At 43.9% G+C, this 18,750-nt stretch overlaps 1 protein-coding gene across 1 annotated transcript in view; it reads right to left on the bottom strand.

The window, feature by feature from the left end:
- Nucleotides 1–18,750, bottom strand: part of OSBPL8 (oxysterol binding protein like 8) — a 370,739-nt gene that overhangs the window by 53,011 nt on the left and 298,978 nt on the right. Inside the window, exons 16-17 of the mRNA XM_029597145.1 lie at nucleotides 11,306–11,403; nucleotides 2,466–2,555 (exon numbers count right to left, since the gene is read on the bottom strand). Of these exons, the coding sequence (XP_029453005.1) occupies nucleotides 2,466–2,555; nucleotides 11,306–11,403 (188 nt within the window). The remainder of the gene's footprint in view (nucleotides 1–2,465; nucleotides 2,556–11,305; nucleotides 11,404–18,750) is intronic.

Raw genomic sequence — 18,750 nt, 5'->3', positions numbered from 1 at the left:
TTTGCAGGAACTTATGCGTTACCTTTGTCAAATACATCCCTTCAGGGTCATTTGGTTGCACAGGCGGCACCCCTGGATGTCGTGCGATGCCCCCAGGCAGAGGTTACATACATCATGTGGGTCCTTGATGGACACAGTCCTTGGGCACTGAGGGCATCAACGGAAATCCGACAAGGTCATGACAAAGCAAACTGAAGGGGCACAAACGAGAAGCAGTGACAGCGGGCGACTGAAGCCGGCGAGCACCGAGGCACCACTGCCATGGTGGAGAACAGAAGTAAAATAAAACTTACTGAACCACTGAAAAACCTGGCTAGAGACTAAGGGGAACCAGAGAGAGAACCGCGCTGAGAAAAGACTAAATAGGACCGAAAAAAAAAATAGGTGAAAAAGTTTTCCCAAGGTAATTTTAAACAAAATGCCATGAGCTAGGAAAAACCACGATGTGAAAACTCTGTGGGAAAAAAAGATTGAAGAGGGTCCTTGTGAGGACGTCTGGTATAGGGCATGCTCAGTATACCTAGTCAAAGTTCTAGAAACTTTGGCATAAGTTTTCCGTGCCATTCTCCATCTGATGGTGCCACCTATGTGTGAGAATTACCATCCTGCTTGTCCTAGGAGAAACAATGTGACAAGGTACTAGGTTAAGATCATGGGGATACTGGGATACATTGAAAGAGGCATAACCAGCAGAAAGGAGGTGACAATACTCCTGTACAGATCCTTGATGAGGCCTCACCTGGAATACTGTGTTCGGGTCTGGAGGCCTGATCTCAAGAAAATATAAGGAAGAAAAGAAGCAGTCCAGAGAAAGGCGACCAAAATGATGTGGGATCTATATGGCAAGCCATACGAGATGAGACTGAAGGAGCTTAATAGGTAAACCCTGGAAGAAAGAAGAGACGGGAGATATGATGCAGACTTTCAAATAACTGAAAGGAATTAAAGATGTGCAAAAATCTAATCTTTTCTGATGGGAAAGAAGCTGTAAAACTAGGGATCACGATATGAAACTCTAAGGGGAAAAGAAGACTCAGGAACAATGTTAGGAAATATTTCATCATGAGGGTGATGGATGCATGGAATGCCCTCCTGGAAGAGGTGAAGAAGAGAGAATTGTGATGGAATTCAAAAGGGCATGGGACAAACACAGAGGATCCCTGCTGACTAGAGAATGGAAATGAAGAAATATGATAACTTTTTCTATTACACCTTAGGGAAAGCCTGCACAGAGCTGCAGTTGCTACTACCAAAAAACCCCCAAAAAACCCAAAACTTGCTGGGCAGGCTAGATGGACCATATTGGACTTTATCTGGCTAAATAGCACAATATCAACCTCCTAATGTCCCTGTGATTTTTGATATGTAGGCAAAACTATATGTCCGTTAAGGGTAGGTATGATAGAACACAAAGCTGTTTGTGTAATATACATTTGGATGTCCCTCTTGTTAGTCATTGTATAACCAAGTCACATAGTTTTTCAGACTTGGTATTTGCAGCAATTGACATGGTGCTGCTGTCTCATCAAGGGGATGATTTGGATAAATTTCTCTTTCAACAGCAAATGAAAAGGATCTATACCTTACAGATTTTGACCCCCATTTGGCTGTCACAATTTTCAATCTTTTTATAACAGATTTCAAATATAGATGATTCTTTATTTTTTTTAATTTGACTGACATTTGGCTAAGCCTATTAATGTCTTATATATTTGTTACTGCCCACTTTGCTCTGTTTTCAAGATGGCATCTGTATGTTCTGTTCCTAGATAGTAAGTCTATGAACAGGTGTTTTGCCTGCTTTATTTATAAGGTTGCTAATTTTCTGAAGAAGCATTGAAGTTTCCCTGATGCAGGCATAGCTATGCTGAAAAACCAGTGTTAGATGTAGTGCGAGAAGCTTCTCTTTTAGACTGTAATCCTTCGTGGATTTTGAAATGGCATTTTTCAGATGGACTAGCAGGACACAGTTCAGCCAAGAATTTTTCTTGCAGATAAGTAATTCTTTGTTGATGTCCAATTGTTATTTTATTTATTCAGATTTAGTTTCTCTGAATCTACACAGTTTGGACTTATAAAAACAAACTAGAAGTGTATGATTATATCAGTGGCTGCTTAGCTACTATTGGATGGTGGCTGTAATAAGCCTGTTGTCAATGTACATGACAACTTTAAAAAAATGTTTTTATTAATATTTAAACACCCTACTCTTTGTATTTTATTATTGCTGGTGCAGGTGTGTTTTTATGTATTTGTGTTTTTAAGCTGTCTTAACACTGTACCAGATGTCAATTTTTTTGACATCTATTTTACTGCTTTGCTGTTCCTCGCTTAGTGTATTCTTCTGTAGTCTGGTAAGTAATAAATTTAGCAAATAAATAAAAAAAATGGACTGAATTTATCACAAATAAGCATGCATAAAACATACTACACCAGTAAGAAAGGAGAATGGAATAACTACTCACCCAGTGACCCTCCAAGGTAGCTAGAACTTCTTTGCCTAGTTTAATTTTTCCTGATATTTGATTGACACTGTCATCGTTGCCTAAAAATGGCTAAAATTAGACAATTCATATTATTAATGAAGAGTGAGAAATGTTTTAACATCGCACACTGTTACAGCTGTAAATACTGTGTAAAAGATGCCATATTAAGAATCTGATAGGCTAGTTCAGTTCTGAAGTAGTGTTTTGGGATGTGAATACAAGGCATAAGATATTAACTCAGAGCAATGAGAATTTAAAAAGGGGACAACATCAGGATTATAATTTTTTGAAAACAAGTAACTTGGTATCCTTAAATATCACTTAATGATGCTTTTCCTCAAACTTTCTCTCACTGCCTTTGACATACATAAATACAAGGACTAAGTTTAGCTTTCAAGCGACTGTAGAGAGCAGCAGCTTCTATGTGGGTATTGTTTCTGTGTCACAGAAAAATGTTAAAGTAAATTGCAGAAGTGATGCAATCACTAAAAATGCTTTAATTACATATTGGTGGGATAATTTAAAAAAAATCATTTCTGCAGGAAAAAGGTGAAATTACTACTTACCTGATAATTTCCTTTCCTATAGTGAAAGTTAGATCAATTTCAATGAGTGGGTTATGCACCTCTGCCAGCAGATGGAGACGAAGCAAAAGCTGATGTCATGGCTAATATAGTCCCGACCAACATCAGCCCGCCAATATTCTCTGGACAAACCTGATTAAACTTGAATATTATTAGCAACGGTCAGGAACACTGAGTTCAGTCCAAAAAAGGAAAACATCTAGCAAACTAAGAGGCTGATGCAATATCATGTACGCAAAAAACGTGCGTCCAACCTGGATGCATATTTTTTGAACGTGCGCACATCCCCTATCTTGGACGCTTGAGGTAATACTCAAATGAGTTGGTATGCTAAAAGAGATGCATAATGGATAAATTGCGTGTTCTTAGCGCGTCCATGGCATTGAGCACCCAGGAGAAGAGGCTGTGTGCAGGTAAGGAAAACAGACACTTGATTTCCCGAGCATCCCTTTTCCTAACCTGTGCTCAACCACAAATTAGGAAAATGGATGTTCGTAAATTGAGCTTTCCTTTTCCTAACCTGACCACTCTCAAGATTTTTTTTCCATGTTGCAGCTTTCTGTGGTTCCTCCTGCTTAGTATTACAAGCATATTAAGTAGGAGGAACCACAGAAAAGGTGTATATTTTGCTTTTCTGAGCATGGCTCGGGGTGCCTCAAAACGTAACACCAGCTCTGGGCTGGTGTTAATTTTTGAGAGTTAAAATGTGCGCATCAGGTGCACTTTTTTTTTAACACATTGGGGGTATTAGCTAATAGCCTCATCAACATGGCATTTGCATGTGAGCAGCGCTATTAGCTATGCGCTGGTATGGATGTGCGTTTTGGATACGCTAATCCTGATTGAGAAATTACTACTTTCCTGATAATTTCCTTTTCTTTAGGACAGGCAAATGAATCTAGAGAACCAGTGGGTTATGCACCTCTACCAGCAGGTGGAGATGGAGCTAGCTGAAATCACAGTATATATATTCCTGCAGTGACATCAGCCTGCCAATATTCTCTTCAACAGCATCTGTGGACAGACTAGCAAAAAACTTGATTAAAAAAAGAAAACCATTTCTGTACTCAACCAACAAGAAACTGAACTCAGGTGAGAATGTATGAATACTAGTCTAGGGACTGGATGAACCCTTACCAGTAATCCCCTGGAACACAGCCACACAGGACGACCATAACACAATCATTTGGCAGCCAATGGCAGGAAGCTGGATTTATTTGTCTGTCCTAAAGAAAAGGAAATTATCAGGTAAGTATTAATTTCTCATTTCTTAGCGCCCAGACAGATGACTCCAAAACCAGTGGGATGTACCCAAGCTACTCCCGAACAGGGTGGGAGGCTGCCAGCGATCCAGACAAAACTGCACGTGCAAAGGCTGCATCCTCCTGGGCCTGTACATCCAGACAATACCTGGAAAAGGTGTGTAAGGACCACCATGTTGCAGGTCGGCAAATGCCAATGGGAGGCAACAATTTAACCTCTGCCCATGACATTGCCTGAGCCCTAGTGGAATAATCCCGAACCTGAGTAGGCAATGGCTATTCAGCAGCACATACACAGCCGTGACTACCTCCTTAATCCAGCAGGCTAGTGTAGCCCGCAAAGCCGGGTCGCTCTGTTTGCCTCCACCATGAAAGACAAACAGGCGATCCATCTTTCAAAAAGATTTAGAAGCTTCCAGATACTTCCAAGGGACGCAACAGGCGATATTCCTCCACCTCTCTGTCCTTATTCATGGATAGCAAGGAAGTGGATTGATGCAAGTGAAAATCTGAGACCACCTTAGGCAAGAATGAAGGAACAGTACACAGTTGTATCACTCCTGGAGTCACTGGAAGGAACGGCTCCTGGCAAGACAAGGCCTGCAGCTTGGAAATTTGACGTGCAGAACATATCGTTACTGTTTTCAAGGTCAGTAACCGTAAGGAAAGACCCCACAGCAGTCAAAACATAGGTCCCGCCAAGAAATCCAACACCAGATTAAGACTCCACAAGGGAACCGGTAACCACAAGGGAGGACGAAGATGCTTTACTCCCCTCAAGAAATGGGCCACATCAGGATGAGACTATAAGGATTCACCATTCACCTGGTCCCTGAAACAGGCAAGAGCCACTACCTGTACCTTCCAAGGAATTAAGGGCCAATCCTTTATTCAACCCATCCTGCAGGAATTTCAAAATGAGTGGGATATTAACTGTAAGGAGGAAGCACACCTCGATCTTCACACCAAGCCACAAACACTTGCCAAACCTGCACATAGGCTAAGGAAGCGGAGAACTTTTGTACTCGAAGCAAGGTGGCAATCACCACAGCAGAATATCCACGCTTCAACAAGCGAGCCCTTTCAAGGGCCATACCATAAGACAAAATAGAGTTGGATCTTCGTGAAGGACAGGCCCCTGCTGCAACATATTCCTATGTGGTGGAAGACGGAAGGGGAGTCTACCAGGAGTCTTTTCAAATCTGAATACCATGTTCTCATGGGCCAATCAGGTCCACCAAGAGCACCATTCCCCTGTGGTCTTCGACCCTCCTAACTATTCTGGCCAATATGGGCCACGGGGAAAGGCATACAGCAGCTTGACTTCTGGCCAGGCAAGCACGAGAACATCGATATACAAGGACTTCGGATCTCTCCTGCAAATGAAGACTCGAGGAACTTTCACACTATGAGAAGTTGCCAGCAGGTCTAGAAATGGAAGGCCCCAGTGATCCACTATCCGCTGAAATGCCTTGTCCAACAATACCCATTCTCCTAGGTCCAGACTACCTGCTGAGAAAATCTTTTCCTGCAATGTGTGATGCTGAAATGTCCTGAAGATGCATTGCTGCCCTTTCCATAAGTTGGTCTATCTTTTGCGACACTTGCTGGCTCTTGGCTCCTCCCCTGCTGATTGATCTAAGCCACCATTGTGTTGTCCAACATTACCAGGGCCACCCAACCCTGCAGCCTGTTGCTGAACTGCAAGCACCCCAGCCTGACTGCCCGGGCTTCCAGCTGATTCATGTTCCAGAAAGACTCCTCTGTATTCCAGCGCCCTTGCGCAGAGATATTTCCTGACAGTGAGCTCCCCAACCTTGGAGGCTTGCATCTGTTGTGAGTACCAACTAGTCCAGCGATGTCAGGGAAACTCCCTTTCTCAGAAGATCCGCCTGCAACCACCACTGGAGGTGAGAACAGACTTCCATCAGCAGGTGGAGCCGAATCGAATAGTCCTGAGATTGCGGGTTCCAACGAGACAGCAGAGAGTGCTGAAATGGATGCATATGTGCCCTCGCCCATGGCACCACTTCCTAGGTTGCCGCCCTCAAACCGAGTACCTGTAGAGAGGACGATACTGTCGGACGTATAGTGTTCACCAAGAGATGCACTTGTGACATCAACTTCTGAATATCAGCTTCTGGCAGAAAAACATTGCCTTGCTTCATGTCGAACCGCACACCCAGATACTCCAACGACTGAGAAGGCTGAAGACTGCTCCTAGCCAGGTTCACCACCTAACCAAGGTCCTGCAACAGGGATATCACCTTGTGGGTCACCAGATGGCTCTCTTTGAGAGATATGGGCTGAATCAACCTGTCATGTAAATATAGGTGTACTAGGATGCCATCCTCTCTCAGCTCTGCTACTACCACCACCATAACCTTGGAAAAGGTCCTAGGAGCGGTGGCTAGACCAAAAGGCAGCACCTGAAACTGATAATGGCACCTCGACACCTTGAAGCGCAGAAAATGTTGGTGTTCCAATTGGCTAGGAATATGGAGGTACACCTTGGACAGATCCAAGCAAGTCAGAAATTCCGCCGACTGTACGGCCATTATTACTGATTGCACAAAATGAGTCACCCGCAAATGACAGTTGACTCCTTTGAGATCCAGTATAGGATGAAAGGAACCCTCCTTCTTGGGCACAACGAAATAAATGAAATATCACCCCGTATTTTATTGAGATGTGGGTACTGGAACCACAGCCCTCAGACGGGGGCCCTTGACAAAGTATACTCCATCGCCTGCTTCTTCTGCAGGGAGTGGCAGGGAGACACCATGAACGCATCCCAAGGAACACTGCGAAATTCCACCGCATATCATTACCGTATCACTTCCAGGACCCACTGGTCCGATGCGATCTCGACCTACCTCTGATAAAAGAGAGAGCAGCATTCCCCTATCTCCTGTTCCTGGGGGTAGGTCAGCAAACCTTTATTAGGAGGCATGGGAGGATCCATTATCCAAGTCCCCACCTTGTTTGGGCTGTCTGGGATGAAAGGGCTGAGAACCTGCCAAAAGGTAGAGTCCTCTGAAAGGTGGTTCCTCTGTAGGACAAAAATGCTTGCAACTCCTGAAATACCCCTCATACCAAAGGGGGGCGATAACTGCTTATCTTCTGGCAACCAAGGAACCAAAGATTCCTTCCATTTACTGGCCAGCTTCTCCAACTCTCTTCCAAACAAGAGCAAGCCTTTAAAGGGCAATTTCGTAAGATTAGCCTTGGAGGTCGCATCAGCCAACCAATTTCTCAGCCATAACTGGCATCTGGCCACTATTACTGAAGTCACTCCTCTGGCTGAGGTGTGGACTAAATCGCAGCCCGTATCTGCTAAGAAGGCGATAGCAGGTTCCATAACTGCCCTGGAATTCACTTCAGAGTCATCAACCTCCTAAGAGAAGGAATCAAGAGCAAGCCACCAGGGAACAACAGGAAGCTATCTGCAATGTCATTGCAACTGCTTCAAGTGCTTGTTTAAGGATGTCCTCAATTCTCCTATCATGCACATCCTTCAAGGCCGCTCCTCCCTCCACAGGGATAGTCGTCCATTTAGAGACGGCACAGACAAGCACATCCACTTTTGGGAAATGCAGACTCTCTCTTGCCACTGGATCCAGGGGGTATAGGTCTTCCAAAATCTGACCCCCCTTTAAGATTTCCCTCCGGGGCATCCCACTGGGTTGGCAGGGTAAAGCTCCAGGCGATTCAGATGCACAGTAGGACATGGTGGGGGAGAACTGGTTTACTTTACTTTTGAAAGATATAAGCTTAGTAGATTCTTTTAGAAAGTTTGGTTTCGTCAGCTTTTCTGGCTGGCTAACATTGCATTTGGGTAGAAGTTAATAAGCTATTGAGTTTGTAAACAATAAACTTAAAAGACTTTACAGCAGTCATAGGAGATATATTGTATTTTGTATTAAAAGCACTAGGGATGTGCATTTGTTTCATCCGGTTCATACATTTCCTATACAAGCATGTAATATGAAACGTATGAAACATATGAAACAAATGCACATCTAATTGACATGTAATGGGAAAAGTATGAAACGAATTAAACGAATGAAACGAATGCATATCCCTAAAAAGCACCTAGTTTGGTTCTTGTTGATTTAAGTTATGAGATTGATTTATGGGTCTGAAGGATGGGCAGTGGCTGCTTCTCAGCATGACAATTTAACCCCCATAACTTATTTCTCTGGTATGTTTGGGTTTTCAAATTGTGAATTAAGGATTGTGACATATGCAGCGCATGTACCAGGAATTAGACAATTACAATTAATTCCACATTTAATTTTCTTCAGGTCAAGATGCCACTGCTGTCACCGTGCCTCTACTGCTCCTGGTGCTGTTTTTCGCCCAAGGATTACAAGGGGGCTCTGGCTGAAATCCCAAAGTACGGAGCGTTTTCGTTAGTTGAGGGCATTGAGGCATCGATGGAGGTATCGACGGAGGCGTCGACGGCAGAGATGGCGACCTCGACGGCATCGATGGCGGCCTCCACAGCATCAATGGGAACCATGGATACTCCGATCCCTCTAGCCACAATGGACCCGGTGGAAGATCACAGTAAGGACACCCACAGGCATCATAGGGTGAATCGAATGTGATAGACATAGGGAGAGAAAAAAAGAAGGCCGCAAACAGTTGGTAACCCAGGGAAACAGACAGTGAGGTGACAGGAACAGACCGGAGAACACAGGATAGTACTCACTGAGCGTCGATGAAAATGTACGTGAAGAGAGACCCGTGTAGGGAAATTATTTGTGAAATAAAACGTCAAGTTTTTCCGTGAGAAAAAATCTCAGAGCTCCTAAACGCGAGGCAAACTGCAGCACGGGAAAAAAGAGACTGAAGAGCGACCCCTATGGACACAGGGATCATGGCATGCTGGGTATGCTCAGTGTGCCAGTCAAAGTTTCTAGAAACTTTGACAAAAGTGTTCCATAATAGGGCTCCGCCTAATGACATCACCCATATGTGAGGACTACCATCCTGCTTGTCCTGGGAGAAAAAGATCTGTCTCGATCCCTGGGTCTATCCTTAGCACCAAAGGAGTTGATGTTTCCTTCAGCAACTACTTGCCTCCAACAATGTGGTTTTATGATCCTTTTGTTTTGATGTTTCCTGTCAGTTCTGTAAACTGGACTTTTGTTTCTCAGTATAAAACAATAGTCTCATCTTGCAGATATTAATAGCCATCAGTGATATCCTTGAGCAAATGTTGTACTGGAATGTATTATGATCTTCTCCCAGATGCTTGTAGCAAGTACCTGTAATAGAATCTGCCTGTAGACCAGGCAAAATCTGAAACCACTGGTCTTCTCAGATACTGTGAGAAAAACAGATGCGAAACGAAAAGCAGAAATTCTGAAATTAAAACAAACTGAAGCTGAAAAATATACATAACTGAAAGGTCTGAAAGAACGATGGTTCAAATCATGTTCAAACAAAAGAAAAAACGAAGGGAGACTATTAACTTGTATTCAATTGCTCACTTGTATCTTAATTAATTTTTAATTTTTAATTTTTTAACTTTAATTTTTGATTTTTATATATATATTTTTTTATTTTTTATTAGTTTTCTAATTATTGAGACGACAAATTTGTAATGTGGAAGTGAACTGCATCAGCAAGCCAGACGGCGTCTCTCCCAGAAAACTGGCGAGCGCCCGGTTTTCTCAATCACTTGCAGTCACTTATAATGTATGAATTTTCCAGCGATGTATTTCAGTGTAAAACAATTGACAGTTAAAGTTCTTAAAGATAATCCGATGCAGACACTTCTTGTGAAGTGTACAATGTGTAAGCCTTAAGTGCGGCTCGTTTTTAATAATAAACTGATGCAGACACTTCTTGTGCAGTAGACGGTATGTATGCCTTAAAAACAGCTCACACTACTTCTTGTGCAGTAGACTGTATATATGCCTTAAAAGCGGCTCAACTGCGGCCGAAGTTTCGCTGTTGCCAGCTTCATCAGGAGCCAAACTTAACACGTTGAGCGTATAAGTTCTCCTCAAACAGTTCCGTCTTTAACAAAGGAAAATGTAGCTTATGCTGTTAAATTCTGTACTCAGTCTTCACATTAAATCTTTCAACAACGGGACCCACAAGTCTCCCGCATAAATTCTTCTTTTTTCAATTCTAATATTGAACACAGAAAAAATGGATCAAATCATTACATCATGGAGAGCATCTCCTGTACTTATCTTTCAGCGGAGCAACCGGTAGTATCCTTACTCGGGACCCGCAGGTCTCTCCATGAATTCAAGATGGACAGAAAACAATCAATGATTTCAGCGCCATTTTTAACAGACCAACCAAACTCTTGGGCAGCCAATAGAGATTCAGTGATGTCATTACGTGCTGAATCGAAAATCAGTCAAAGAAACACCTGTAGATCTGAATTAGCATTCAGTCCCTTGGGTTGTAAAGTGTCTAAACGATTTATCCAGCGCTGTTCAGACTGGAGGAGGCGGTGATTAAAGTCACCTCCCCGCCATGACGTTTTTTCTTTTGTTTGACTCTCTGACGGGAGTTTTTGGCTCTTTTCAACAAATCTTTTCAAATCATGTTCAGACAGGACATTGAAAAAGAAAAAAAAACAAAACAAAAGACTTGAACTGCTGAGAAATAAGGGGGACAAAATAGGCCAACAGCCACAAAATGTGAAGTAAACATTTCTGAAGAAGCTAAAATAGCTTTAAACAGCTGGAAACTGTGGGCATGAAATGATCAATATCCGTTCATTCTGGCAGAAAAAAAAGCAAACAGGTATGCTGCTTGCCACAGGTGCATGGAAACTTCCGCAGATACTCAGAGCTTTCTTCAAGACATTCCTAGAAAGATCTAGAATCCATCTGTCAATGCTGAGTGGCAATGGTTTCATCATCCAAGTTACTGGTGATTCACTTTGTCTACAGAGAACAAATTCCTCTTCATTAATTTTTGCACCATGGAGTATACTAACCTTTAATTTGAATTCAAGAATAGCGCTATAACCAGTTTTCACACACTCAATGGTGACTGATCCCCCAAGTTCTAAAGTCATTGTGCCATAAAGAATCCCTACAGAAAAATAAAATATGCTTCATGTAACATTTCTGCAGAAACTACTTTTCAGCATCAACTGTTCACACTATTATTCATATCGGTATAAGAGCAAGGAATTCAGGCTCTCTTGGTACACATTTAATTAAATGCAAATTATATTCAAAACATAAACCCAGATTACCTAACATATTGTGAAGCAGACCAAAAATTCTGGTTTGGGTAAATAACATTAATGGGCAAGAAGAGGAGCAGTGTTCAATTGTTACCTTAGATTCTTTTAGAAAGCAAAATTGCTTACCTTGTAATAGGTGTTATCCCAGGACAGCAGGATGTAGTCCTCACATATGGGTGACATCATCGATGGAGCCCTCTCACAGAAAACTTCTATCAAAGTTTCTAGAGACTTATGACTGGCACACTGAGCATGCCATGATCCCTGCAGCCACAGGGGTCTCCCTTCAATCTCGTTTGAAGCAATAAAAGTACGAGCGAAAAAATAAAAGAAAACTTATCGGACCCAACTCCGCGGGGTGGCGGGTGGGTTTCGTAAGGACTACATCTTGCTGTCCTGGGATAACACCTATTACAAGGTAAGCAATTTTGCTTTATCCCAGGATAAGCAGGATGATAGTCTTCACATATGGGTGATCAGCAAGCTACAGGCTGAGTCAGTCTTGTATTGGATCAACAGCATACAACTTGTGCAACGGCACAACAACTGGTGTACTGTTGGAAAAAATGAGGCAGCCTGAATCACAGCAGGTTGGATGTAGAAGGAGTTGGGATTATACTGGAAATAAGTTCTTTAAGACAGATTGTCCAAAGGCTGAATCTTGTCGACCTTCCTTGTCCAAACAGTAGTGAGCTGCAAAGGTGTGAAGAGAAGACCAAGTTGCAGCTTTGCAAATGTCTGCAATAGGTATTGAACGATAGTGTGCTATGGAAGTTGACCTAGCTCTAACTGAGTGCGCCTTTACTCGTCCCTGGAAAGGAAGGCCTGCTTTCTCATAGCAGAATTCGATTCAGTGTGCTAACCAGTTGGAGAGAGTTTGTTTTCCCACTGCAACTCCTGGCTTGTTTTTGTCAAAAGAAACAAAGAGTTGGGTGGCTTTCCTATGGGCTGCAGTGCGGTCGAGGTAAAAAGCAAGTGCATGTTTAAAGTCCAAGGTGTGCAAAACTGTCTCTTTCCAAGGCCTCACTCTCACCAGGGCGAAAGTGGGTAAAACTATGGATTGATTAAGGTGAAAATCCGTTACTAACTTAGGCAGAAATTTAGGGTGAGTGAGCAGTACCACTCGGTCGTGCAGGAACCTTGTGTAGGGTGAGTATGTAACTAGTGCTTGTAACTCACTAACCCTCCTAGCCGATGTAATGGCTACTAGGAAAAGTACTTTCCATGTAAGAAATTTTATGTCACAGGAATGCAAAGGCTCAAACGGGGATCGCATGAGTCGTGCAAGTACTACATTAAGGTCCCATTCAGCAACTGGTGGTCGAATGGGAGATTTCAGCTGAAGTAAGTCTCTCATAAATCGACTTACTAGGGGTTGTGCTGATATTGGGGCTTCCCGTATGTGTTTGTGGTATGCTGCAATTGCACTCAGGTGTACACGTACAGAAGAAGTCTGGAGGCCAGGCTCTGAAAGGTGCCATAGATAATCTAGTAAAGATGGAGTGGTACAGGAGAAAGGGTCAATACCTTTTTGAGTGCACCACTTGGTAAATCTAGACCACTTGGAACAGTAAGATTTACATATGGAAGGCTTTCGTGAAGCTACGAGAACCTGAGAGACTTGCGTTGAAAAATTGAGTGGTTGTAGGATTAAGCTTTCAACATCCATGCTGTTAAGGCAAGAGTTTGGAGGTTCGGATGGCGTAACCTGTCTTGATTTTGAGTTATGAGAATGGGTGCTGTGCCCAGGCCAATTGGTTCTCTGATGAAGAGATCGAGAAGTATGGGAAACCATACTTGTCGAGGCCAGTACGGGGCTATGAGGATCATTGACCCTTTGTCCTGCTATAGCTTCACGAGAGTTTTGGCTATGAGCGGTATCAAAGGATATGCATATAGAAGTCCTGTGTTCCAGGGGTGAGCAAAGGTGTCCCTGGGGAACAATTGTCGACGGCTGTGGAGGGAGCAGAGGTTTTCTACTTTGTGGTTCATTTTGGACGCAAAGAGGTTGATGGTTGGGCGACCCCAACGTTGAAAAATTCTGCTCGCTACACAGGGATCCGGAGACCATTCCTGGGGATGGAAACGTCGACTGAGATTGTCCGCTAGGACATTTTGAATGCCTGCTAGGTAAGTGGCCCTGAGACTCAGAGTGTGCTAGGGCCCAGGCCCAAATCTGCACTGCTTCCTGACACAGGAGATAGGAGCCTGTACCTCCCTGTTTGTTTATGTACCACATTGTGACTGTGTTATCTGTATGTATTAATACAGTCTTGTGTGAGAGGCAGTCCTTGAAGGCATAAAGGGCATATCTGATTGCTCAAAGTTCTAAAAAATTTGACAATTTTTTTCAAGCTGAGTCCATGTACCTTGAGTCTGTAGGATGTTGACGTGGGCTCCCCATCCCAAGTTGGAGGCATCTGTGGTTAAGAGTTACTTGGGGAGTTGGCTGTTGGAACGGTAACCCTGTCGCAAAGCCGACTGGTCTGTCCACCATTGAAGTGAGAGTCGTAATTGGTTGTCTACTCGAATCAAGGAAGACATAGGCTGAAGAGCTTGTAGCCACTGAGACTTCAGGGTCCAATGAGTCCATCTCATGGCTAACTTTGCCATAGGTGTTATGAACTGTGGAAGCCATGTGGCCAAGTAAGATTAGGAATTGATGAGCAGAGGCGAAGTTGCGGGTGCTCAAGACGTTTGCAAGATTTGCTAGATTGTTTGCATGGTCGCTTGGAAGAAAAGCTTTTGCGATTGTGGTGTCGAGGTCTGCTCTGATGAAAGTAAGAAGTTGAGACGGGCTCAAATGCGATTTCTGATAATTGATTGGAAACCCCAGGGAATGCAAAAGAGATATGGTGGTCCGCAAGGAAGCGAAAGCTCCTTGTTTGGATGGATTCCTGATGAGCCAGTCGTCTAGGTAGGGAAAAACATGAATGCTGTCTTTTCTTAGATGGGCCGCCACAACTGCTAGGCATTTTGTGAACACTCGAGGTGCTGAGGCTAGTCCGAATGGAAGGACTCGGTATTGGAAATGTCTTTTTCCCCGCTACGAATCGTAGGTACTTTCGATGTTGCAGGGAAATGGGGATGTGAACGTAAGCGTCTTGAAGATCCAGAGAACAGAGCCAATCCCCTCATTGCAATAGTGGAAGAATGGTTCCCAGGGAAACCATGCGAAATTTTTCTTTTTGAAGAAATTTGTTGAGATTGCGGAGGTCTAGGATGGGTCGGAGACCGCCTGTTTTCTTTGGAATTAGGAAATAACGGGAGTAGAACCCCCTGCCATGTTGAGACCGGGGAACAGCTTCGATAACCCTGGTAGTCAGCAGGGTAGAGAGTTCTGATTGCAGTTGAGATGTTATGATGCTGTGTGACCACAGAGGAATGGGTGGAGTCTCCGGGGGTAACTTTTGAAATTTTAAACGGTATCCCCTGTTCAGGATAGCTAACACTCACTGATCTGTGGTGATGAGGCTCCATTGTTGTTGGAAGTAGTGGAGCCGACCTCCAACAGGCAGGTTGAGTTGAGGGTTGTTGAAAAGGCTGCTGTTCTCTGGTATGGATTTCAAAAACCAGATGCTGGTCCTGTTTGTAGGGGTGGCTGAGTTTTAGCCTGCTTTGGTTGACGTGGACGTCCTCTCTGGGATTGACAGAAAGGGCGTGTAGAGGAAGTCGGAGGATAGTATCTGCAAGGCCGATAGAAGGGCCTTCTAGTGTCACATCTTGCAGGCTTACGTACTGAGGATGGTTGGTCCGATGGTAGCTTAGACAGTTGGCGGAGAGTCTCGTAATGATCTTTAAGAAAAGAGACAGTAGCTTGAATTTTCTCCCCGAAGAGGTTGTCTCCTGTACATGGGAGGTCCATGAGTCTCTCTTGGACTTCCATTCTAAGATCTGAGGCCTTCAGCCAACCCCATCTCCGTGCACTAATACCTGTAGATGATAGAGGGGCCGATGTTTCAAAAGAGTCATATGCGGCCCTTATTTCATGTTTCCCTGACTCTAGCCCTTTGTCAATGAGAGCGTTGAGTGCTGTTTGTTGTTGCTGGGGAAGGGTATCCGCTATATCCTGTACTTGTTCCATAAGTTCCTTTGATACTGTGTCATATATAACTGATATGCAGCTATACGAGACATAAGCATGGATCTTTGGAATACCTTTCTCCCTAAAGTATCCAGAAATCTATGTTCCTTTCCTGGAGGAGCAGATGAATGTGGTTTCTGCTTTCTTGCTTTTTTCTGGGCGGACTCAACAACAAAGGAATGATGTGGCAACTGTGGTTTTTGAAAACCTGGTGTATGTTGAACCAGGTATGTTGTGTCCGTTCTCCTATTGACAGCAGGCACAGAACAGGGATGCTCCCATAGGCGATGTTGAAGCTCTAGGAGGACTTCATGGATGGGTATCGCCACGACCTCTTTCGGTGATTCTACAAACTGCAGGACTTCAAGAGTCTTATGTCTGGTATCCTCCTCATCCAGCAATTCAAAAGGAATGGTATCAGCCATTTCCTTTATGAAATGTTGAAAAGACAGGTCCTTTGGTAGGGATTTCCTCCTTTCCTCTGGTGGAGAAGGTTCAGATGAGAGGTCATCAGTATCAGTGTCAGTATCAGTATTAACATCCTCCCAAGGACTGGGATGAGGCTGGAAATGGGATCCAGATGGAAGAGGATGTTGTTTCATCAAAGCAGATTTTGATGTTTGTGTTGGAATCTGTTTTGGCATCGATGGAGGCAGAAAAGGCATCGACGGGGAACCGAAGGGTATCTATGGGAACAGACGATCGGAATCCCCCGATGGACCAGGTAGTGGAGGCATCGATGGACCAGGGAATGGCATCGAGGGCATCAATGGAAAGCGGGGTTTTTGTAAGCCCGATGGTCCTGGAGTGTGATCAGAGTTATTGCCATCATCTTCAGATGAGCCTGGTATGGGTATTGCTGGAGCCGTCGGTTGTTGCTTCAGTATGGACGGTGCCGATGGAGGCATCAGGGAAACCCATCGATGGTATCGGTGCTGGTGCTGGAAAAGCAAAGAGTAAGGCATCGATCCTTGTCAGGAGAGGAGCAAAGATGGTCGGCTCCGGTGTCGGTGCCGATGGAGGCATCGGCGATGGAAGTTTGAATTTTTGCCAAGCTTCGGTGACTGCTTGTTGAATCATCGATGTCTCTTCTTCCCTGGAAACTGGGACTGGGTCCTCTGTCACAGGAGAAGGTAAGACTGGCGCTGCTGGCACTTCCACAGCAGAGTGTGGTGGCACAGCCTCTGACACCGTCTCCGGTGGAGAGCGCCTCGATGCCTCTGGTTCAGAGGGGCATGGTAGCTCTTGTACCCGGACCCGCTTTTTCATCGGTTCAAGATCCCTTGAAGTCGATGCGGACACCGATGGTTCCAAAGGAACGGAATCGGAATAGTGCCAATGGCGTCTTTTCTCCCAATGATCTTTACTGGAGTTCAAAGAGGACGCTAGAGAAGATCCAGATGGGGTCGGTGACGAACGATCATTGGTCTTCTTTCTACCTCGATGTTTTTCAACAGAGGAAGGCGTTATCTTTGGTGATGACGCTGAAGATGATGATGGAGTGATCTTTTTAAAAAGTTCCTCCATTTTATCCAGTCGGGCACGCCTGCCCTTCGGTGTCATCTGAGAGCAGGTGGAACATGCGGAGATCATGGCCTGATCCCAGGCAGAGAACACAAATCTCATGCGGGTCTGTAATCGACATTGTCCTGGGACAATTTGGACATCTTTTAAAACTGGTGGCCATTATTGAAAGGTTTAGGCCGCGCAATGGTCGATGGTTCACGGATAATAAAAAAAGAGTATCCGGAATAGATGGGAAAAAAGACTCCAAAGAGTACTCACCGAACGGGGTGTCGAAGGGAGACACGAGAGGGAGTTTTTCTGACAGAAAACGTATTATCAACAATATTCCGTGAGGAAAAAACAGTGAGAAATCTCCCAGAGCTCCTTCAACTCAAGGCTAAAAGCAGCGTGGAAAAAAAGAGACTGAATGGAGACCCCTGTGGCTGCAGGGATCATGGCATGCTGGGCATGCTCAGAAGGCTCAATGTGCAGTCAAAAGTTTCTAGAAACTTTGACAGAAGTTTTCCCTGAGAGGGCTCCATCGATGTCACCCATATGTGAGGACTATCATCCTGCTTGTCCTGGGATAATGGCCATAACATTTGCCCTTACAGTATATATCACCTTCCTTCATAAAAATATGAACCCAAAGCAGTTTACCACAAAAGTAAAAATACAATATAAATAGATACAGCAACTTTGTTTACCGTAAATAGGCTTTTCCCATAGATAGGATGAATTAACCACGACATGTAGGTGACTTCTAGTGGTACTGAATGAACTCGTCTCTCGTAACTAGTATAGCTTTTAGCTCTAATGAGCATGTGCAGGAATTCCCATTGTCTTGAGAGCCTCTTCAGTCGGTATCAGAGCTAATCCTAACTAAATAGTCAATTCTCCAGTGAGGCAGGAAAGTATCTAGCATGAATAAATCACCCTAAGGAAAACACTGTTTACAGTAAGCAAACTTGCTTTTTATGTGGATAAGCAGATTGAATTAGCCATGGCATATGGGGAGTCCCAAGTTGAGTGTTACAGCAGAGCATTTACTGAGTAAGCAACCTGGAGAACAGGTCATGCAAAATTGCTTGTCCAAATTTCTGCCAAAATTGTCAAGAAACCTCCCTCGAGGCAAATTTGAATAGATTGATTTCTTTTCTTTTTTCAGTGCAGATTTTATAACAGACTGATGAGGTAATTGGACCAGTCCAAAACATTGTGATTTTTGCACTTTATACTTTAGATCCAATTTCCTTAACATAAGAATGCAGGAGATAGGGTTTTCCCACATTCTCATTTGTAGAAAATTAAGAAAGTTGTGAACTGGGAGAGCCGCTGGTTCTGATGGGAGTATCCAGAATTTGAAGGAGTCCAAAGACTTTAGAGCAGGTCTAAAATTATCCGGTTAACCTAGCCGGATATACAAGATATTTGACTAGGTTAGCTGGATTTTTCAGCCCTTCCCTGACAGGTACATAGTGACTATATTTCCCTTCACGGTAAAGGGTCATGGGTGGTGGAACTTGAGTCTTTTTCATGAACAGACTGAGGGAAGGTCTAGTTGAACAGCCATACCTTAGGGCTTTCTTACAGAAAGCGA

This window comes from Rhinatrema bivittatum, chromosome 4 (assembly GCF_901001135.1).
Source record: "Rhinatrema bivittatum chromosome 4, aRhiBiv1.1, whole genome shotgun sequence".
NCBI lineage: Eukaryota > Metazoa > Chordata > Amphibia > Gymnophiona > Rhinatrematidae > Rhinatrema > Rhinatrema bivittatum.
This window is presented reverse-complemented; position numbering and strand designations above follow the sequence as displayed.